This window comes from Nomascus leucogenys, chromosome 3 (assembly GCF_006542625.1).
Source record: "Nomascus leucogenys isolate Asia chromosome 3, Asia_NLE_v1, whole genome shotgun sequence".
NCBI lineage: Eukaryota > Metazoa > Chordata > Mammalia > Primates > Hylobatidae > Nomascus > Nomascus leucogenys.
In genome coordinates this window covers 6,072,676-6,096,208 of record NC_044383.1, presented here as the reverse complement: position 1 = coordinate 6,096,208, position 23,533 = coordinate 6,072,676, and the positions used below count along the sequence as shown (strand labels likewise).

Sequence of the window (23,533 nt, the reverse complement as noted above, 5' to 3'; positions counted from 1 at the left end):
TGCCCTCTGCAAGGGAAAATGTGTCACCCTCTGTGGGTTTCCAGGCTGTACCTGGCATTTGTATAGCATCTGGAAAGGGACATTCCAGATCACGACGAAGTGTGCCTGCTTCTCACCCTTCCTCGTACAGCACTGGTCCCTGTGATTAAGTTCAGTCAACCCCCTCAACTCAGCCCATTCCCATCCAAGTCTCTGGGCAGTAAACACCTGTGGCTGGCTCAAGGTGGGACATTACAGCTCAGCCAGGAGACAGCGTCGTAAAACTAGGGTCATTGGGCAGGGCCAGAGAGTCGCTCCTGGTCAGAGAACTGGAATGAGTGTTTGCTCAGGCGGTGAAGACAGCAGCAGCCATCAGGGTAGCGAGCCCTGTGGGCGTCCCTGGCGGCATTTCATTTAGTTCTAATGCTGGCCCTCTGGGCAGGGATGACTGCTCCCTGTGTGCTCAGGAGGAAGCTGGGGCTCGGAGTGGCTCGGGGTTTTATGGAGGGTCACACTGTCAGTGCCAGGGCCATAATTCTAGCCTAGTTCCAGTATCCCCAACTCCTACCCACCAGCCCTGCTTTTAGTCACAGTGTCTGGCCCTGGGGTCACACCTCCCAGGACTGGGTGAGACTCTAATTGCATCAGATGAAGCAAAAGTAAAGCCCTGATGTTGATTTCTAGAGACTCTGCTCAGTCAAGAAGGAATTATGAGGCCGACCGCCCAGTAAACTCACGGTTGCACCCAGGGAGTGCCCTGCAAATTTGGGACTCCAAGAGTGCCCTCTGTCCTTCCTTGGCAAGAGTCATCCTCCTGCCAACCCCCTTCCTTTATTCCTTGAAATCCATACTCACACATCTCAACCAAGACTGAGGTCACCCTTCTGAGATTATGTATGGGGTAAGGTTTTCACAGTTGGGGATAATCCCCAAGCAACCATTTCCCTTTTAGTTTCTTCTAAAGGCAGAGTAATTACAATGAACATCTCCATGGAGCTATCCCCTGGCACCATCATTGGTGCAGGTCCAAGACTGACCAGCCCCTCTCTGCTGGCAAATTCCAACTGCACGTCACTCAGAGCCAGTGGTCAGCAAACTGTGGTCCCCCGGCCTGGTTATGTAAATAAAGTTTTATTGGCAGGCGGGCCATGCTCATTCATTTCTGTATTGTCTGTGGCTGCTTTTGTGCTGTCATGGCAGTGCATGCTAGTTTCCACAGAGACCATATGTCCTGCAAGCCTAAAATACTTACCTGGTCCTTTGCGGCAGGGGGCCCCAGCCCCCAGGCAGTGGACTGGTACCAGTCTGTGGCCTGTTGGGAACTGGGCCCACAGCTGGAGGTGAGCGGCGGGTGAGGGAGCATTACTGTCTGAGCTCTGCCTCCTATCAGATCAGTGGCAGCATTAGATTCTCATGGGAGCATGAACCCTATTGTGAACTGTGCATGTGAGGGATCTGGGTTGCGCACTCCTTATGAGAATCTAATGCCTGATGATCTGAGGTGGAACAGTTTCATCTTGAAACCATCCCCTGCTGGTCTGTGGAAAAATTGTCTTCCATGAAACCGGTTCCTGGTGCCAAAAAGGTTGGGGACCACTGCTTTACAGAAAATGTGGGCCAATTCCTGCCCTTTTACAATTTTGAACTTTTTATTATTAAGGAGATAGTTTACACATCAAATGCTGTTTTACTTGGGGTCACATATTTAAGAAAAAGGCCCACTCTTCAGAAGGGGAAGTGGCGTTCTATTAATATGACCTGTAATCTACCGCTTCTGGTCTCGGAGGGCTGGAACCATGGTCCACAGCAGGTCTTCTGTAGTTGATTGGCTGAATGAGGTGGGCGGGGTGGGGTTGCAGGGTGGGGAAGTCAACGCCACACAGAGAGGAAGTGCCCTACAGGAATTTACTCTCCACATCCTCAGGTTAAAGGAAAGTCCTTGTGCAGCAGCTGCAGTCCCAGATGTGCCAACATCTGGCTAGGGGTGCAGGTACACTGGAATTTTCTAGCTAATTAGATGTTGACACATGCTGTATTTCAAGGACACTTGGTTCAGTAATATGTCAAGAAGAAGATGGAAAAGTCCATCTAGAGATTTTTTTTTTTTTTTTTGGCACAATGCATCACTAGTTCACTACCTAGCAAGTGGGAGAAGCTTTAGCAACTTCAGCAGTGGTTTCATCTACTCCGTGGCATCAGTCACTTGCAGAAAGGAAATGTACTTTTAATTAAGCAGCAGGAGCATCTTATTTTTGTCTAGAGGAGGTCAGTCATTATGGATTCATGCATTTTGATGGCCTGTGTAGTCTGTCAACCTGCAGAGATACACAAAATTCATCTAAAGATCGAAAGACTCTTTAATCACTCTCTAGGTGTTACTCTACATTAAACTTTCTGGTCAGCACATTCTCCTGTGGCTTTGGAATGTGTTGACACATTGTGGTCTTTGAAGAAAACTTGCACTGAGTATTAAAAGGCTAAGAAGGTTCCTTCCGATAATTTCACAGTATTGGGTTAGGTTTTAAAAGACTCGAAAATAATCACTGTTTTTGTCTTCCACTCAGAACGAGAACATGTACTGTTTACAGAAGTCTGAATGATGATGGTCTCGATTCCACACAGCTAAGACCACTTTATCTCAGGAGTCTGACCGTGGCAGGCACAGGCATCAAACAAGTCTCCTTCTCTCTCTTTCTCCTCTCAGCCCTCAAGTCTGGACGATAGAAGAGGCAGCCGCCCCCGGTCCATGGTGCGGTCCTTCACGATGCCTTCCTCATCCCGGCCTCTGTCTGTGGCCTCCGTCTCTTCCCTCTCATCGGACAGCACCCCTTCCAGGCCAGGCTCCGATGGGTGAGTCAAGCTCACAGCAGGGCTGGGCTGAGCAGCGAGGGCTTGGGGGATCTGGAAGGAGCCACCCAGGGCCCTGGGTTTATTTTCTTACAACTGAGGATTTTGTGTTCATCAAAATTATCTTTGAAACTGAGACCTTACGAGACTTTCTGACCGTAGTGCCCAATATTACTCTGAGGTCTTGTGAGTCGTTGAGAAAAATGTCCTCTCTTTGGGTACCACTTTGGGTAAGGTTTTCATCCAATTTAGAACCTCCAGTGAGTGTTCAGTCCTCTTCAGCATGGCTCAGAACAAGCTTGTCCACCCGCGGCCCATGGGCCACATGCAGCCCAGGATGGCTTTGAATGTGGCCCAACACCAATCCATAAACTCCCTTAAAACAGCATGAGATTGTTTTTGTGATTTCTTTTTTTTTTTTTAATAGCTCATCAGCTATTGTTAGTGTTAGTGTATTTCATGTGTGGCCCAAGACAATTCTTCTTCTAATGTGGCTCAGGGAAGCCAAAAGATTGGACACCCCTAGGAAGAAGCAAGGTGCATTTCAGGTTGGCCAAGCGCATTGTACTTTTCATCTCCTGTTCACCTCCAGGGTGTTGTGCCCGGACAGGAGCTGGTGTGGTCTGAGCATGACACATCCTCCACTGTCCACCTGTGACACCATTCTGCCAAGCCAACTGTCACAGAGTCAGGCTTTGATGATGATGGATGGCTGGGCCACCTTCTTTTTTTTTTTTTTCTCCCTTCCTCATTTTTTTGGAGAGCAAATTTTTTGTTTATTTTTGTTTCTGGTGACGTTTATTGCCTTTTAAAGGGGAATGGTGTTTAAGCGAATGCTTCTGAGAATGACCATCTGTCCCTACTTTTTATAACTCTGGAAAATAAAAGACATATTATCCTTTTTAAAAAAATTTTGGTTTTGAGGCAGACTCTCACTCTGCCACCCAGGCTGGAGTGCAGTGGTGCCATCACAGTTCACTGCAGCCTCCACTTCCCAAGCTCAAGCGATCATAACCATTTGTAAGTGAAGAGTTCAGTGGCATCGAGTACATTCACATTACTCTGCAGCCATGACCACCATCCACCTCCAGAACTCTTTAATCTTGCCAGACTGAAACTCTGTACCCATTTAACAACAATTCCCCACTCTTTACCTCCCATATCGATTAAACACTAACTTCACATTCTTCTTTCCCCCTACCCCTGACACCTTGACGATGTCTACTTTCTTTGTTTTTTTGAGATGGAGTCTCCCTCTGTCACCCAGGCTGAGTACAGTGGCGCAATCTCGGCTCACTGCAACCTCCACCTCCCAGGTTCAAGCAATTCTTTTTCCTCAGCCTCCCAAGCAGCTGGGCCTACAGGCACATGCCACCACGCCTGGCTAATTCTTTGTATATTTAGTAGAGACGGGGTTTCACCGTGTTAGCCAGGATGGTCTCGACCTCCCGACCTCGTGATCCGCCCGCCTCGGCCTCCCAAAGTGCTGGGATTACAGGTGTGAGCCACCACGCCTGGCCAATGTCCACTTTCTATCACTATGATTTTGACTATTCTAAATACTCATGGGCCACCTTCTTTTTTTTTTTTTGAGACGGAGTCTCGCTCTGTCGCCCAGGCTGGAGTGCAGTGGCACGATCTTGGCTCACTGCAAGCTCCACCTCCCAGGTTCACGCCATTCTCCTGCCTCAGCCTCCAGAGTAGCTGGGACTACAGGCGCCTGCCACCGCACCTGGCTAATTTTTTGTGTTTTTAGTAGAGACGGGGTTTCACCGTGGTCTCGATCTCCTGACCTTGTGATCCACCCGCCTCGGCCTCCCAAAGTGCTGGGAGCCACCGTGCCCGGCCGGGCCACCTTCTTTCTACAAGGCCACTTTGGATATGCATTTTTGCTCTTGAGTACCCAATAGTTAACATTTGTTGAGCACACACTGTGGCTTTTGCATTAGCTCAGATTATTGCGAAGAGAACTACAACGTTGGTATTTTTTTTGTATTTTTGAGTGGCAACCATGTAAAGTTTGTTCTTCTACAAAAAGACAAAAATGTTGCATGCAATTTAAACAACACAGAAGAACCTCTAATTGTTTTACTGCCGGTTTGTACAGTTGTTTGTGTGTCCAATCCCATTTGGTTTACAGTCCATCAACCTATCAAACCCACAGGCATCTGGCCCCTTCAACACACAGACACAAACTTCCAGAGAGCCCCAAGGGACGGCTCAACTCTGATTGCCCTTTGTTGCCAATGACTGATGTGCCCAATGGATAATTGCAAACTATCCCCACATTTTTTCTTAACAATAATTTTTATCAGCGTCTGATATTTACAAGGCCAAGTCCATATGGAAATTCTCAATTTAGAGGCATTTAAATCATGTGTGCTTGTCACTTACAGCAAGATTGCTAAAGAAATTTAATTCAACTTCTCCCTGAGAAAATCCCCAGGCTGGTTATGGAAAGATTTTTATATTTCTAGGAACATAGGGGTTAGGGTGGAAATTGATGGAGAGGTTTTAGATAGAAGAGTGGTGAATTGCACATGTGAGCTCGGGCTGCTGGCTGTTCCCCAGAAGGCATTTGTTTAACCTTTAACTGGAAGGCATCTTTATTACAGTCCAGATTTGTGTTCATTCTTGGGGTTACCACCCTTTGCTAGCTAGCTAATGTGGAGAAAATGAGGCTTTGGTCTCAAATGGCACAGGTTACATGCAGAATAAAGTTCATCCTGTAGGCAGTTGCTTCTCGTAATATGAAAATTTAAAACTCCACCTGCCTTTCTCTGGGTTCTTTGTATATGCATCAGGATTTCACAACCTGGGTCTTCTCCCTGAGCTAAACAGCAGCTACTAATCCTTTTCTTACGTACATTATCTCAAGTTCTGCTAAACCTAGAATAAAATCATGAAATGTTTGCTTGTTGCTTATAATAGATAAAATAATTCTCACCTAATGGATATGGATGTATTGTATATCTAGTGCGAAAGTCCAGGTGTCCCAAAATGCCTTAATGATCTAAGTCAATATTGGTATATTTTATCAATCAGTTTAAATTTTTTAAACATTTTATTATAGAAAAATTTCAAAGCTGAGTACAGTGGCTCATGCCTAAAATCCTAGCACTTTGGGAGGCTGAGGCAGGTGGATTGCTTGAGCTCTGGAGTTCAAGACCAGCCTAGGCAACATAACAAAACCCCATCTCTACAAAAAATATAAAAATTAGCTGGGTGTGGTGGTGCATGCCTGTAGTCTCAGCTACCTGGGAGGCTGAGGTGGGAGGATCACCTGAGCCTGGGGAGGTTGAGGCTGTAGTGAGCCATGATTGAACCACTGCACTCCAGCCTGGGCAACAGAATGAGACTCTGTTTCAGAAAAAAAGAAAAATTTCAGATATATACAAAGTGGGCCAAACAGTATAATGAGGCCCCCACGCCCCATCAGCCAGTCTTGACAATTATCAGCTTTTAACTAATCTTTTTTTCAATCTGTATCAATCATATTTTCCAGCAAATCTCAAATATCATATCATTTTATCTATAGCTATTTCACTATGAATTTCTAAAAGGTATGAACTCTTTTTTAAAACCATAACTAGGTTATATTATATAAACTATAGTCATATAGTTTATTTCACACCAAAAATATTGACAGGAATTCCATATTATAATAATATATGAGTGTTAATTTCCCATTGTCATGTCTTTTTTTTTAGTTTGAGGCAAAATCCAAATAAGGTTCCCACCTTGCACTTGGTTGATATTATCTCTTTAAGTCTCTTTTAGTCGCCTTTTCTCCCTTGTAATTTATTTGTGGGAAATCTAGGTTACGTATCCTGTCATGGTCCCCACCATCAGGACTTTGCTGATAGCGTGCCCTATCGCACTGTTAAATTCGTGTCTCGATTCTCCATATTCCCTGCATATTGGTAGTTGAATCTAGCAATTTGATCAGATTCAGATTTGATTTAGGGACAAGATGACTTCATAGGTACTTGTATGTTCTTCCATTCAGAGGCACATCATATCCTGTTATCTCTCTTGTGGAGATGTTAACAGCTATTGATAATCAGTGCTTAGATTCAATACCATTATTGTTTACATGGTGTATGTACCTACAGCAGATCCTACTGCACAGCCATATTAGATGGGAGAAGCAAAGAATAGGTGGTGGTCCTTGCTCTGGGCAGTCTGCATCTTCAGCAGATTTAAGCGCAGTTTTGCAAATGATCCTTCCCTTCCTGGTTCATCTTATTCCTCATTATGGGACACACAACATGGAAATAATCAACAGTGAGCAAATCAATGGGGAGCAAGATTGCTGCAATGGGCGTCTTTTGTTTTGTTTTTGTTTTTGTTTGTTTTTTTGAGACAGGATCTGGCTCTGTCACCCAGGCTGTGCAGTGGCACAATCTCGGCTCACTGCAATTTCTGCCTCCCAGGCTCAAGCCATCCTACCACCTCAGCCTCCTGAGTAGCTGGCACTATAGGTGCACGCCACCATGCCCAGCTAATTTTTGTATGTTTTGTGGAGACAGGATCTTGCCATGTTGGTCAGACTGGTCTCGAACTCCTGAGCTCAAATGATCCACCCGCCTCAGCCTCCCCAAGTGCTGGGATTATAGGCATGAGCCACCACGCCCGGCCCTGCAGTGGCCGTCTTAATGAGAACAGTGGCTTTCTTCCAAGTGTCCCATTCAGAAATACATGTAAGAGAAACTAGAGCTAGGATGAAAATATGACTGGCTGGCTAAATTTTCTTCTCTTGAAATCATGCTCCCCTTGAAGAAGCCAATTTCTTCTCCAGGTGGTCAAGGAAGTCAGGTTTGGAAGTTACTGTGAGGCTCAGAGCTCCAAAGAGCAGGCTATATTTTGAAAATGTAAGATCCTAGTAACAGCGCTGCCTTCCATGTGAGCTATGCTATACAGTTTTTCAGGCGGGCCCATGCCTTCATCCGTTCAACCATCTCTCCTGACTCCTCACAGCAGGAGCTGCTAGGGATGAGACTCCAGTCTTAGAGTTGGATCCATTTCTTCCACCTCCTGATAGGACTTCTAGGACCAGAAACAGGATGGACATGCCAATCTTGTGTTGGAGTGACAAATCACAATTGTGTGTGGATGTGCGTGCACACTAGCCTTTTGGTACATGCCTTAGAAACTAGCCCAGGATTCATTTACTCCATGGTGTAAACACGAATGTGTTTTTACAGCAACTGTGGGATAGGCAGAAGGGTGGTGGTGTCTTTATACCCTTTTATAAGTGAGACAGCTGCCACAGGTTACGAGGACATGAAGAGTCACCCACAGTGGCAGACCTAGAATGCAGGTCTTCTGTCTCCAGCTCAGTTGCCGGCTGGAAACCTCAGGGCATCTCCAAGCACCTGTGAGCTGGCCCCGGCTTGCTTCTGACCGAGCCATGCAAAGTGCTTTCACCTGGAAACAACCGTCTATTTGTAATCATAGAGCCTTGGTCAGAATTAAGGTAGTAGACATTTCTTTGCATTGACATCTATTTTTCCCCATTAAAAAATAGACAGAATATTTCTATATAAATCTCTAAAAGACGAGGGTTCCCCTTTTGAAATATACTCTAAATACCATCCTCCCATCATAAATGAACAATTCCTTAATATCATCATCAAATATCCAGTGAGACTTCACATTTGCCCAATCGTGCTAAGTGTTCTTTTTCCAGTTTGTCTGTGTTGGGATTGAAACACGGTCCTTGCATCTGGTGACTATGTATCTGAAGTCGCCCCTGGCCTCCCTTTTAAATCCTTGGTTTCCTTGTAAATGTCTTCAGTGGATTGTGAGTGACTTTACACGTGTCGGTGGGCTGGAAAGCAATTGCTCTCCTATTAAGACGTCATTGACCTTTCCTTTAGGTTTGCCCTGGAGCCTCTCCTGCCAAAGAAAATGCACTCCAGGTCCCAGGACAAGCTGGACAAGGATGACCTGGAGAAGGAGAAGAAGGACAAGAAGAAGGAAAAAAGGAACAGCAAACATCAAGAGATATTTGAGAAAGAATTTAAACCCACCGACATTTCCCTGCAGCAGTCTGAGGCTGTGATCCTTTCGGAAACGGTAACCTGAAAGGGTATCTTTCCTTGCTCTGCAGTAGCTTCAGGGACCTACCTTTGCCCCACCTGTAGCCAACAGGGCTGACAGTGGGCTCTTATTGAACTTGTTATAAATTAGCAACTCAGAAACCTGGGGTCCTCCTCCCCTAACCTCGAATGTCCCAAGGCAGTAGGACAGCCAGAGCCACAGAGAGACCTGGAGGAAAGTGGGCTTAGCATTTGTCCCCCTTCCTCAGGGCCTGGGGCGAGGCCGCTCTGCTGCTAGGCTCTGCCGCTCTGTTGGACTTGTTTCCTACACATGTCCTAATATCCCAGAAGATGAGCAGGAGTCCTTTTGTTGTCAGGAAACAGTCCTCCGTGTCAGCTAATGCCTTCCCCTCGCCTCTTGCTGACTGGAACTCTCTAAGCTAGTTACGACCCAAGTGTTAAAATCAGTGGAACTAGAATCCAAAGACCTCTTCCCACCGGGCCCCAGCAGCTGGACCTGGTCCTAGGGTATCCTGCTGTGTCTCATCTGCTCCACCTTTAAATCTCCTGGCCATCTTTCCCAAGGACTTACAGGGACTTCACATGACCCGTGCTGCTGAGCTGACCTTAAAAACGGGTCCCAGTGAGTCTCGTTCATTCCACAGTCATGGGCATTTGAGGGCGGTGAAACCAAGGAGCTGGCTCTCATCCTGGGGCTGGGCCTGAGGGTTGATCCTCCCAGAAGTGCACCGCTTTGGGAGTCTGTGTTCTTCTGTTTTGTGTTACTGTAAAGGAATAACTGAGCCTGCATCATTTATGAAGAAAAGAGATTGATTTGGCTCATGGTTCTGCAGGCTGTACAAGCACGACACTAGCATCTACTTGGCTTCTGGTGTGGCCTCAGGAGGCTTTTATTCTTGGCTGAAGGCAGGGGAGGAGAGCAGGCATGTCACATGGTGAGAAAGAGAGTATGGGCGGGGAGCGGGGGGTGGTTCCAGGCTCTTTTAGATAACTAGGTCCCACATGAACTGATAGAATGAGAACTCACTCATTACCCCCATTACTGCAAGGACAGCACCAAGCCCTTCATGAGAGATCTGCTCCCATGACCCAGACGCCTCCCACTGGCCGCACCCCCAACATTTCAACATGAGATTTGGAGGGGACAGATATCCGAGCTGTATCAGAGTCTAAGTATGAAGATGAGGCACAGCCCACTTCCGGGGCGAACTTGATTCCGAAAGTGCTAGCTGTAGTTGGAAACAAAAATAAAGAAGGAGTTCTCATGGGCTGAGAGCATCAAAGGCAAAGTCAGGATTGGAGCTGCCCTCCCTGGAAATGGGTGGGTGTTTGCTTGTCTCAGCCCTGGGCGTCCGCAGGCTGTGATTAGAGGGTTAGACATACTGCACTGCTTGTTTATAACTTAAAACCCAGAAGGTACGTTTTATCTATACTTCATGCCACTCAGAAAGCAGTCACGTGCTACCTGGCTATCTAGAGGTGGAAGGCAAACGCCCCAGCCATGACTTGACGTCCAACAGGCCAGCGCTGCTGTGCGGCCTGTGGGTAGGTGCTGTAACTGCAGCTGGGCTGGAGAATTCCCATGAGGGTGGCCGAGGATGTCAGACCAGGGGGGCACTGGCTGGAGGCTGGCCTGAAGTACCCAGACGCTCAGCCTCCAGCACATTGAGGGGTTCCTGACCACACAGCATGCTCTGTCTGCTATTCTGGGAAGTTGGGATGCCCACCACCCCCGAGGCTGGCTGAAGCCTCCTTCTCTCAAGCCTCAGGTAGATTTCTCACGTCTGTAGCTGCGTAGGGGAATGAACAGAAGCATTTCTGAATATTACTTAGTACCACACACTGTGCAAGTCTTTCATACATTTTAATTTAAGCTCCGTTTTAAGATGCTAAATTGGAGGGCCTCGGAGCAGTTGTGCCAAGTGGCAGAATTGATCACAGCTGACTTGTGTGAAAAGAAGTCCAAGGACACAAGCACACACGTGACAGGCACAGAGCCAGCACAGTGCATTTTCTGTCCCTGCCCTTGGTGGCCCAAGCATCCTTCTAGGATCCTTACAAACAGCAGGGATAGGGACAGCACCACAAGGGCTGCTTCCCCACGGCTGGCCCTAGCACCCTCAGCAAATCCACAGGAACTCACCAAGGTCAGAGCACAGAACCTTGGCGGTGCTTCTCAGCATCTGGCCCAGTGTCAGCTTGAACCTTCCAGCACCAGGAGGTGGAGAATCTGAACCTCCCACTGGGGACAGGCTTACTATTCTTGGTCCAGCCCAGCAACCTGTCTGTCTACTCAGAGGCCACCTCCTCCAGGGGACGGGTGCCAGCAAGGTCTGTGAGGACAGTCAGACACCTGAAGTTTCCTAGCAGGTGGCTGCGTGCCTGTGACCAGCCATGCGCAGGAGGGGAGGTGGGGAGGCGGTTCACAGGAGCAGAAGCAGCAACCCATTCCCTGGGGACAACACCAGCCATCCCCCCCCCAACCCCCACTGTAGTGTCCTCCTTGCCCTTCCCCCCTGCTGGCCTCCCCTGCACCCCAACTCTGCAAAGGTTTTCCCTCCTCACCCCTGTGGCTGGGTTCGGTTTCCTACTTGATTTGCATCATCAACAATTTCCTGACCTTTAGCTGAGCCTCTCCGGCCTCCAGGCTGCGATTTGCATCTCAGCAGTCCAGCCTCCTCAGGCTCTCTGAATCAGAATGCGCCCGTCCTGGGATGCAGCAAAGCCAGGAGAAGCACCTTAGCAGACCCCAAATCTCTCTTGCCGGCACATTCACCTTCAGAGAGCCCAGCACTTCACCCGGCCTTTCCTGACTTCCCACAGCAGTTTTGCTGCCTGGAACAAGGCCATTTCTTCAGAGGAGGTGCAGCTCCTGGGCACTTGGCTCCCCTGACAGCACAGGATAGTTCTGAAAATAGACCTGTTGGCCTGGCTCCGTCACTCATTTACCAGAGAGCCTGAATCTTCCTCCCAAGCCTAGTTCCCATTTCCTCCTTCCAGCCTCAGTAACCTCCAGACTGGCCCTGGCACGGCTGACTCCTCCTGGGGCAGACATTGAAGCCTACGTGCTCTGTTGTTCACCCAAACCAGCCCACCCCCTCCACCAGACCCCCAGACCCAGCCGCAGCACCAAGCCCGGAGCTGCCCACTCACCTGCCTGCCCTTCCTTGGGGGAGAACCTTGACCCCTCCTTTTTGGCTGGGTTAATAAGTTTTCTCATTACTCCTGCCTCTGAGCATTTTGTAACTTCTCCTGTTCCCCAAAGCCTGATGATCTGAGACCAACCTGTAAGAAATATGTAAATACAACTTACTGATGGAACAAACAGGGAAAGGGCTTAGGTGGGGGAAAGTCAAGTGCCTCCAAAAGCCAGAGATGAGCAGGAAAAAAATGCATTGAAAAGGAGAGAAAAAGAATCCCTGCCCAGTAATGACCCAGGATGAGAGAAGAAGCAAAGCAAAGGAATAGCAAAAATCCTTCAGCCAATTCCTAGACTTTCAGGTACACGCCAAGGAGACCAAAGCATGCTGAGCACACCTGGGAATAATTCTGCCATGGAACAGGCCATTGATTCTGTTCTTAACCGCACAGAGGTTGCCCCATGTGTTCTCGCTGGGTATCTGCGTGGCTTGCAACAATACTCAGCCACTTTTGCATCTATATTCGGGTCACCTGCGATGTGCTGTCCAGCCCAGACTGTGTGAGGACAGCAGTGTCAGCCCCTCGTGTGGGGGAGGTCTGCCGTAACCACATGCTGGGCGGCTCCAGCCCCAGAAATTCATCGCCTCCCAGTTCTAGAGGCGTCGGCAGGGCTGATTCCTTCAGAGGCTGTGAGGGAGAATCTGTGCATGCCTCTCTCCTCCTGTCTGGGGTTTGCCGCCATCTCTGGTGTTTCTTGGCTGATAGAAGCATCACCCTGACCTCTGCTTTCATCTTCACGTTGTGCCCTCCCAAATTTGGACATGTCCGTGTCCAGATTTCCCTTTTTCATAAGGTCACCTGTCCTATTGGATTAGGACCTGTTACTGGGGAGTGTGCTGGTCCCTGGTTCTTAGTCTTCTTAGAGGAAAGAATTCAGCGAAGAGACCAATTAGTAAAGTAGGGAAATTAGTAAAGTAGGTAAAGTAGGCTTATTAAGGAAATAAAAGTAGCATAGACTCCAGGAGAGGAGCAGGCTGGCCCTGTGGAGAGCAGCCCCCAGGAGTTCTGTGTTGCGGTTTTTATATTGGACTGTTTTAAGCTCTCACCTCTGTCTTAAGCCTCTCTCTTTGTCTTTGTCTGTTTTCCCCGCGCTGTCTTAAGTCTTCAGCTTTTCCCTGCCTAGTTCCCACCCAGGTTTGTGGGGCTCTCCCTTGCTGCTAGTTGACGTGCGCACGTGGGGCTCAGTGATCAATAGGAACCTACCTAATGGCAGCATTGCTCATTACCGCCATCCCAAGAAGGTCGTATAGCGGTCAAATCTGTACATACTGTGCGTGTGCATCTCTTAGGAATTAATCCCTTGCCCTGTTTCCCTCCTGATCAGCATGTAGCTAGCTACATTGTAACAGGTTAGCTGCAGAGGGAGCAATTACTGGGTGTCTTACGGGGTGTTTCAGGATGCTCCCTCGTGCCTAGGTATTCCCCTCCCCTCTGCTCACACCTAGCATGTGTGTTTTGGGGGGTCTCTGGGGCATGAGATTTTCCAGAGTTTCCTTCCCTGGTCCCCCTTTCCTATTCATGTCTTACTCTCTGCCCACTCTAACAGGCCCCACCTTAGCTTGACCATTTGCAAGGACCCTATTTGCAGTTAAGGTCATATTCTAAGGTAATGGGGGTCAGGACTTCAACATGGGAGTTTAGGTGGAAAGGCAACTCAGCCCATAACAGACCCTAACTGTGCTCTTTCTGTCCTTTCGATGTAGATAAGTCCCCTGCGGCCCCAGAGACCGAAGAGCCAGGTGATCAATGTCATTGGAAGCGAAAGGCGCTTCTCGGTGTCCCCCTCGTCACCGTCCTCCCAGCAAACACCCCCTCCGGTTACACCAAGGGCCAAGCTCAGCTTCAGCATGCAGTCAAGTAAGTGGAACACTCCCCACATAGGAATCGTGCCATAGCTCCGTGTGACTTCCCCTCACTGAAGGCTCTGAGGTTAGAAGCGCTTCCTCCCTCCCCTTGCAGCAGAGGGTGGGAGTTTAGATAAACACCTGGCTTCCTGGGAGCGTCCCTTGGGACAGGCCATAGAGTCTGGACTTCCACAAATCAAGCCAAAACCCAGAGCCCAGGTCTCCAGCACTGGAGGGGCAGAAAGTGCAGGGTCTGTCCCAGGGTCCATGTGGAGGCACATGGAACCGCTACACATTCTATCCCAGGACACAGAGCTGCAGGAGGCCGTGGGCCTGCTTGTGTCTAGGACCGTACGCTGGAGAAGCACCTCCAGGCAGCTGGCAACAGCTCAGGGGCACAGCTTATTTTTCTAGTTTTGACCAATGTTTAAATTACCCTAGAAGTTGCCACAAAACTGGTGGCTCCAAACAGCAGAAATTTGTTCTCTGAAGGTTTTGGAGGCCAGAACTCTGAAATCAAGGAGGTGGCAAGTTGGTTCCCTCTGATGGCTCCAAGGGAGAGCCTGTCCCAGGCCTCCCTCCAGCTTCTGGTGGCTCCCAGCAGTCCCTAGCCCTCCTTGGCTGTGGCCACATCACTCCCCTCTCTGCCCCTGTCTTCACGTGGCTGCCTCCTCTGCGTCCTCTCTTCTTACAAGGACACCAGTCATTGGATATAGGGTCCACTGCAAATCCAGGATGATCTCACCTTGAGATCCTTCGCTAATTACATCTGCAAAGACCCTACATCCAAATAAGGTACATTCTGAGGTTCTGCGTGGCCCTGAGAGGTCTACCTTTTGGAGAGACTCTACTCAACTTATTCTAAGTGGTAGACAGCTTTTCACCACTAGATTCAGAGCCAGCAGGGAGCAGAAATCTTGGCAGGGAGAAGGTGCTGAGGGTGAGGACGGCAGCAGAACCGGAGAGCCCGCTCTCCTTCCTGTGGCACAGAGAGGGGTCCCAGGCAGGAGAGCTCCGTGCCCTGTGGCGAGGGTTGTGCAAGGCAGTGAGTGATTGTCCTCTGCCTCTGATTTTCCTCTTGCTGAAAGGGGAGCGGTCATGATTCTGGAGACTGTCGGTGGGTGGGGACGCTGGCTCCAGGAGTGGATGCGTGAGTTTAACTGAGTAGGCAAAGAGCTTTCTGGGCACTTGATATGTCTTTGGAGGGTGCATCTTCATATCCTTGCACTATTACTACATGATCTTTCTAAAAATGTGTTTAAAATCTATTTTAATATTGAAGACAGGTACCATCACTGCTGCTGCAGAAAACAATTTAGTGGTTCCCCCGAAGTTCAACATAGAATAAACACATAATATGAACCAGCAGTCCTGCTGCTAGGCCTGTACTCCACAGAATTGAAGACAGGGACTCAAACAGATACTTAATATTCATAGCAGTATTTTTCACAAGAGCCAATAAGCAAACACAGGCCAAATGTCCATCAGCTGACGGCCAGATTAACAAAATGTACGTCCAAAGAAATGTCCATGCAATAGAATATTACCCAGCCGTAGAAAGGAGTGAAGTTCTGACACGTGCTGCAGCACGGACGAACCTCAGAACCGTGATGCCGAGTGAAGCAGATCAGTCGCAAAGGGACAAATATTATATGACTCCACCTAAATGAAATATCTAAGGCAAGTTCATGGAGACAGAAAGGTGTGGCTCACGCCTGTAATCCCAGCACTTTGGGAGTCCGAGGTGGGTGGATCAGCTGAGGTCAGGCGTTCGAGACCAGCCAGTCAACATGGTAAAACCCCGTCTCTACTAAAAATACAAAAATAAGCTGGGTGTGGTTGTGCGTGCCTATAAACCCAGCTACTGAGGAGGCTGAGACAGGAGGATCACTTGAATCTGGGAGGCGGAGGTTACAGTGAGCTGAGATCGCACCACTGCACTCCAGCCTGGGCAACACAGCGAGACTCCATCTCAAAAAAAAAGAAAAGAAAAAATAAGAAAGTAGAATAGAGGATACTAGGGGCTGGAGGGAGGGAGGAGTGGAGAGTTACTGTTGAGTGGGTACAGAATTCTGTTTGGGGTGATGGAAATGTTTCAGAAATACATCATGGTGATGGTTGTCCACCATGGTCGATGTGATTAATGCCACCAAACTGTCCCCTAAGAGATGGCTAAAATGGCAAATTTTATGTCATGTATATGTTACCGCAATAATAACAAACAAGTAGGCAGCAATCATGAAGACAGTCACTCACCGAAGCCTTCGTATTTCCCTCAGCCCCATGGCAGAGCTTCCTTATAAACTGACACTGTGGCCTTCCTAGGACGCATTTTCCTAATAAAGGATTTTTCATCAGATGGATCCTAGGGGAAAGCTCCAAAAGAGACTCATCAATAAAAATGTCCATTTTTCTCTCTTTAATACGAAAGAAAACAAATTATTTTTAAGAGTCTCAACAAGGGTCGAGAAAATATCCTGCCTTAATGATTATTCCTCCGTTTGAAAACAGCTATTTTTTCCAGTTTACTTTAAAAATCAATTGTACTTCCTCTTGGCTTATTTAAAGCAACAGCCACAGTGACTGCTACAGCTAATGACTTCATGTCATACGACTGTGGATTTTCCTGTGGAAAGAGATTGGAAGCTGGGTGGCTGGTCACCGTGTTAGACTTTGCTTAGCGAATCTCTCCAGGTGGTAACTGCAGGGGTGACTGCAGAGGTCTGGTTGGGCTTTGAAAGCGGTAGGTAGCAGCAGCAGCGGAGATGGTCCTGTGGCACCCAGCTGTTTAACTTCCACCGAGGCAGGGGGCCTGAGCAGGGACAGAGGAGACCGGGGTGAACATCACCCTTTCTACCGTGGCTCGATGCCTTGCTTCATGCTCCGGTTTTAGTTGTCATGTGATACTTGCTATTCTCCCTTCGAGAACATTGTCATTAGGAGAGGGTCCCACCCTTTGTGTTCTCTCCCTCCCGGCCCTCATCTGCTCTGTTGACAAGCGTGTCTGCCAGATGAAGTGTTTCTGCTGTGCCTGCCTCTCTGGGAGGGAACGTGGAGCAGCTCCCTGAGCAGTCAGGCTCCGTGGGGAAGTCGGGCTGATTTTAAATAGATCCCGGTTTTCCAGGCTTGGAGCTGAACGGCATGACGGGGGCGGACGTGGCCGATGTCCCACCCCCTCTGCCTCTCAAAGGCAGCGTGGCAGATTACGGGAATTTGATGGAAAACCAGGACTTGCTGGGCTCGCCAACACCTCCCCCTCCCCCTCCACACCAGAGGGTAAGTCGGCAAACTGAAACACGGGCTTTCATTGCTTCCCCTCCACAAAGTAGGACGAGTCCCTCATTCCAGATATCAGCAGGTTTACTTCGGGCTAGTGAGCACATGAGGAAAACCATGTATGATGGGTCCAGGTTTGATTTTGCAAAAAGATATCAAAGCAGGAAGGACTCCGGTGGGTAAGATCTGTGGCTCTGCATCAGTATCAATAACTGCATCAAAAAGCACATTTTGATATCATGCCTTAGAATGAGGAAGAGGATAGACATTCCAAGGTTGTCATCCGTTATCATCACCACTGGAGATGCAATTCTAATGAAATTTTGATTTTTGAGAAGTAGCTCTTCTATCAAGAGGTCTGACTTTTTAAAGAGGTTGGCCAGTATCACCCTGTATGGCAGGCACCTGTTATACACTTGCTTGGCCTGGAGAAGCTCATCTCCAAACTTGCCTCCAGGCAGCCTCACCTGGTGCTGGGAGCTCCTGGGTGGTGACAGGCACTCACCTTACAGAGACTGCAGAGGACAGCCAGGTTTGGCTCCTGGGCACAGTTACCCTCACTGTGCCCCCACCCCTGGGCACCCTCCCCAGTGCTAGTTCGGGGGTGCTGGCCTGGCTTCCTCCAGCAGCACTTGCCTTTGTAAGCCTAAGCAACCTGCTGGAACCCCTCTTCGGTGTGAGTCCCTGAAGCTGGTACCCCCCAGCTGCTGTTTTAGTCATTCATCCCACCTAAAGTGCCTTTTGCCGAACAGCCCCTGGGCCTGCCTGCCCGTACAAATGTTAGTCAAAGTCATAAAAAGCCATTTAAACAAGCACCTCAGTTACCAGTTGACAGTTCTAGAAACATTCTTTTGAGATCCACCCCGTTCCTCTCCTGGTTCTCCCCGTTCTGGCCCTGGAGGAGGCACCAGGTTCCCCTGTGAAGAGGGCTTTCTGACAGGCTGGAATGGTTTGTTGCACCACAGAAATGGAAGCCTGACCTTCCCTGGGCATTTCTAACTACTTGTGAGAGCAAAAGGAGATTCGGGGGATCTAGCAAGAATATCGGGTTGCTTGGAGTATTGTTTCCCTAACCGCTTCGTTAATTGGTCACATTTTCATCTCTTTATTTTATTGGAAAGGCAGGAATGTTCCCCCTAGTCTCCCTACACTAGTAAACTCAAAATTCTAAACTTAGAATTACAGCCAATCCCTCTTCTTGTTACAAATCAACTCCGGGGTAACATTTTCTTGTCTCAATTTCTTGGATACACCATTGTGGGTTACCAAAGCCACATACGGTTGATTAAGCACGGGATAACATGGATTAGCTCTGTCTCAATTTATAAAGGGGGTGTGAATTCAATTAGATTAATGACCCAAGTGTCTTTGGTCTTTGTTTCTTGTTTAATTTACTTGCAGCCTGAGTGCATGCTCAGGTGACACGCTGGTGGTTAGTATGTCATCATTAGGCAGAAGCGGTTGCATTTCCTGGGGTGCACAGGCCCTGAGAGCTGTTCTAGTATAATGATCATCCGTCTGCCATGATGGGGGTGTGATCAATATCCTCCTGTCACTCTCATTGATCAGCCTCAGGCTTGTAGGCAACTCTGTCTTGAGTTGTTGCCACTAAGCTGTCATTTCTTTCCAAATGGCTCTTCCTGTCAGTAATCCGAGCTATCATTTTGCTTAATGGTGATAAACTTTTGACATGCTCATATTTGGCACAGAGGTCATCTGCAGCACAGTGTTGGTATCAGGCTGTGTTAGTCTGGTCCTTACCTGCTCCTCATTGGCCTATTAGTGTGGCTTTCACATGTAAACAAACAGTTTCATCAGACCTCAAAATAGATGTCTCTTTTAACGGTTCTAACCAGCCTTAAAAACACCCACTTACTTGTTGTTTTACCTTCCTTAATATAAGGTCATATACTCATAGGACATCTTTATATCAGCTTTACTTTTCCACATTTATTCTCCTCTCTGTGTTAAGCACTAGGTCATTTTTGTATTTACTCGTCTGTGAATCAGGAGGAAATCTGGGTGATGAGTGAGAGACTACTGCGTCACTCTCTATCCTTGAAAACCTCTTTTCTCACATTCAGCTAAATGCAAACCCACACGGAGAGGCTGTTAAAAACCTACTCTTACCCTTAAGTTAGATGATAGTGTTCTGTGATTTCATTCTGGTTCCTCTGCCTGTGGCATGCTCCCACTTACCCTGGTCTGTTCACTTCTTCATTCATTTGTTTACTTACCTGTTTATTTCTTCATTTATCCACTGACTCATTTATTCACTCATTCATTTATTCACTCATTCGTCCATTTTCCTATTCGATCGACCCATATTTCCAGAGAGTCTCCTGCACATCAGGTGTGTGTGATGGGCATGAGGGTCCCAAAAGCAATAGGGTGCAGCTGCCCTCAGTCATAACACTCCAGCCAGGTCCATCAGCAGGGGGTTTGCTATTATCTTCACACTGGAAATTAATGTTCTTTTTTGTGAATCTAAAGTAATATATGCCCATGAGCTGAAGCCAGCCAGCCAGCCACCTGTTTCTGTGAATAGTTTTCTTGGAACACAGCCACACCCCTTTCTGTACACACTGTCAATGCCCGCTTTTCGGCCGCACCAGCAGCGTTGAGTGGCTGCAACAGAGACCGTGTGGCCTGCTGAAAAGCTGGAAATATGTACTATCTAGCCCTTTCCAGGAAAAGCTTGCTAACCTTTGCCCGAGGCTCAGAAAGCAAAAGAAGGTCTCTCATCTCACCCCTGGAGAGTGCCTCTAAGGACTTGTTTATCCCTTGGACAATAGATGGATAACTTGGTCAATAGCATCTAGATTTAAAACGGCCACGCAAAGGGCAATGGTACCTCTCAGGAGCTGTGCAGACGGTGGGAGAGTGCTCAGAGGCGTCAGAAAGGCCCAGGCCCATAGCAGCCCAGTCTTGAGCCTAGTAGACCTGCCAGCCTCAAGTCAGACAGGATGGAGCCCAACTGATGTGGAGAGGATGGTTCCGGCTGAGTGGCTGTGCCAGGTCAGACCCCACCTGGAGATGGCTTCTATTCTGTCAGGACATCAGTAATGTGAGGTCTTCCCCATCCTCATGTTTTCTAGCATCTGCCACCTCCACTGCCCAGCAAAACTCCGCCTCCTCCCCCTCCAAAGACAACTCGCAAGCAGACATCGGTGGACTCCGGGATCGTGCAGTGACGTCGCAAGGCTGTCTGCAAAGAGTGTGCTGCCCCTCCCCGTCTCCATGTCCTCTCCTTCCGTGTCCCCTGAGTCTGCCGTTTACCTCATTGGGCCTGTGATGTTAACATTTTGTGCAATTGCTTTTCCTTCAGAGGAGTTCAGTTCTCACCATGGAGTGAGTGGCCTTCAGCGTCATGGAGCAAGGTGGGTCAGGGAGGTGGGTATGGGTCCGGGATGTGCCATTGTAGTTATCAGAGTTGGGGGCCTCTGAGTGTGTCTGGCTCTGAGAGAGTCCAAGTCTTGCCCAAACATTCTTTCTTTTTGTGCCAAATGACTTGCATTTGCAAAGAGCTCAATTGCTCTGAGCTCAGCCAAGTAGGAGAGGCGAGGCCATCACTCTTGGGAAGCTGTGTAGTGATGATGTATAAGAATCCTCCTCACTGTCATGGGATGTTTTATCCAGCCCTTGTCCCAGCCGGTGGTGTGACTTCATTGGTTGAGGTGTGTCTCCAACCTACATCAGACAATGAAGTTCAACCCCTACAGGGAATCTCCTGATTTCCCCTGGCATAATTGAAAATAGGATATTTCTCAGCTACTGAACAGTTACTAATTTATGGGGTGGAAACAGCATTAAGAATACTGAATCAAATGGAAAAACAAGTGAATACAGGAAGACAAATGTTCGTTCTTTTCTGAAAAAGAGTATGTGTACCACAAGAGCTGGTTTTAATTGGGTGGATTGTTTTTGTCCTCATTCTGTATAGAAATTTGTATATATGATGGTTCTTAGAACTTGTTTTAATTTTTGTGGTCCTTCTGTTTATTATAATAGGCGTCCACAAATGATTATCCGTATGTGTTCTTAATTTTTAACTGCTGGAAGTGTTAAAAAAACACACACACACAAATTTTTTTTTTTTTCAGAACTCCAAAGTCCTGAAAATTTTGGTGGACAATGATTTTTTAAAAACTAACTTTGTATAACCTAATATTTGTATTCTCTCATCTATATTTTTTTATTCACTATAATCATGATACTCTTCTGATAGACTCAAAAGTTAATCATTGACAACGAAAAATAAAATGTTATTTTAAAAGACTCACAGTGTCTGACAAATTATGTTTTCATCCTTGATTGTAAAATACAGACGCTGCTGTTTCTATTCTGCTTTGTTAAAGTGCTTGGTGACACACATTTATATATGCACCTCTTCCTCCAACACTGTTTTTAATCCTGTCTGTTAATTGTGTCTGATCTGGAGCCCAGATGGGAAGTGCCCGTGTCCCGTGCATGGCTGCACGTCCTGATAGACAGGAGCTGAGCAGAGCCCAGCTGAGTGCTTCCCCATCACCAAACCCAGAGGGCTCTGGGGCTGCGTGGGATCTCTTTTCAGCTACTAATTTAAGAGAGGGCTTTGGTTAATGGGTGTGTGATTTCGCTGTAGAGGCCTGGACGTGGAGAGCTTTCTCCAGGGCCTATGTGGCTGGATCTGGGGTGGCAAGAAACAAGGAAGGCAGGGGGTCCTCTTCTCAATGGACGGGGCTCTCACCTCTGCTCCTGCCAGATGTGTGGGAGCCATAAGGATGTGCCCCTCTGCCCGTCTAACCCGGCCTAGGAGGAGGCTGCTGTGGAGCCCAGGAAGCTGGGAGGCTCTTCCTCCTGCTCAGGTGCTGTCCCCAGCATATTCATGCTTGTAAATATCCAGTCCACCCCCAAGAAACGGTAGGCCTGTGTGAATGTGGGACTTTTTTCTTGAAGAATCTTTACTGTTTCAACTGTTGCACCAAGATATTCATCTCTGTCGAGTGTGTGAGAAACTGAATATTATCCACAACCCTAGAAATCGTCGAATGGGCACACCCATGTAGGCGACCACGGAGAGCCCAACCTGGGGACAGGTTGTTTTTGGGCAGTCTGTGCCCCACATTGTATAAGCGGCCACCAGAAACGCAAAGAATAGGCTGGGTGCGGTGGCTCACGCCTGTAATCCCAGCACTTTGGGAGGCTGAGGCGGGAGGATCACCTGAGGTGAGGAGTTCAAGACCAGCCTGGCCAACATGGTGAAACCCCGTCTCTACTAAAAATTAGCCGGGCATGGTGGCAAGTGCCTGCAATCCGGTAGGCTGAGGCAGGAGAACTGCTCGAACCTGGGAGGCGGAGGTTGCAGTAGCTGAGATTGCGCCATTGCACTCCAGCCTGGGCGACAAGAGCGAGACTCTGTCTCCGTCTCTATCTCCATCTATAAAAATAAAATAAAAGTACTTTATTTTTATAAATATAATTGTATTTATAAAAATAAAAATTATAAAATTTATAAAATGATATAAAATATAATTGTATTTATAAAAAAAAAAAAACACAGAAAGAATAGTGCCTGGCCCTATGATAAATGATGGTTTTCTTGTGGAATGACGTGTGGGCTCCTGCTCTTCCCCCATCTACCGGGTTAATCCTCGCGCTGCACAACCCTGGCTGGAATCCCCGCCCCACAGCCCCCCAAGGACCTTATATCCCCCGGGGATCTCTAGAGCTGGGAGGTTTGCAGAGAATACAGCACAGAGTTAAAGAAAAGTGAAGACAGCCAAAATGTTGCAGAAATTTCCTATTTATTAATATGAATTACAAATAGGCTAATATATTCATTCACCAATGAGTAAACTGCTCGAACGCTTCATGCAGATGCAACATTTTCTCAGCTTGTAAATCAATGGATGGGCTGCAACACAATAATCAGAGACAAACCGGCCTCTGCACACAGTGCCTGCTGCATGCATTCCTTCTGGAATGCGGCTCCAGGGGAAGGTTTGCCTCTGTACATGCGGGGACATATCCCTCCTACGCAGAAACACTACTTCTTAACCTTTTTTTTTTTTTTCACAATTACCTTTCAAGGAGCCTTTTTTAGACATTTTTTCCCTCCATCACTCTCATGATGAAATTTAAATAGTACAGCCATACTATGTATCACTTAGACTATATACTGCGTATCTATTATGTACTTTATGTATACCTATGCTTTTTTACATTAAAAAATAAGATTTTGTGTTTGTCTGTTTCCCAAGTGCTGGTTTTCAGGGGGTGATACTGCGTTTTTGCAGACACATGCTCCAAAGCAGGAATGGTGAGCTTCTTAGCCTCTAC

General features: G+C 47.7%; 1 protein-coding gene across 2 annotated transcripts in view; it reads left to right on the top strand.

Annotated features, from left to right (window-relative positions):
• Window positions 1–21,491, top strand: part of DOCK1 (dedicator of cytokinesis 1) — a 544,856-nt gene extending 523,365 nt beyond the window's left edge. For both annotated transcript variants that reach the window (XM_012505804.2, XM_003280960.2), the window contains exons 48-52: window positions 2,684–2,829; window positions 8,709–8,907; window positions 13,796–13,949; window positions 17,061–17,212; window positions 20,311–21,491. In XM_012505804.2, the coding sequence (XP_012361258.1) occupies window positions 2,684–2,829; window positions 8,709–8,907; window positions 13,796–13,949; window positions 17,061–17,212; window positions 20,311–20,406 (747 nt within the window). In that variant the 3' untranslated portion in view covers window positions 20,407–21,491. The remainder of the gene's footprint in view (window positions 1–2,683; window positions 2,830–8,708; window positions 8,908–13,795; window positions 13,950–17,060; window positions 17,213–20,310) is intronic.
• Window positions 21,492–23,533: the final 2,042 nt, after the last annotated feature.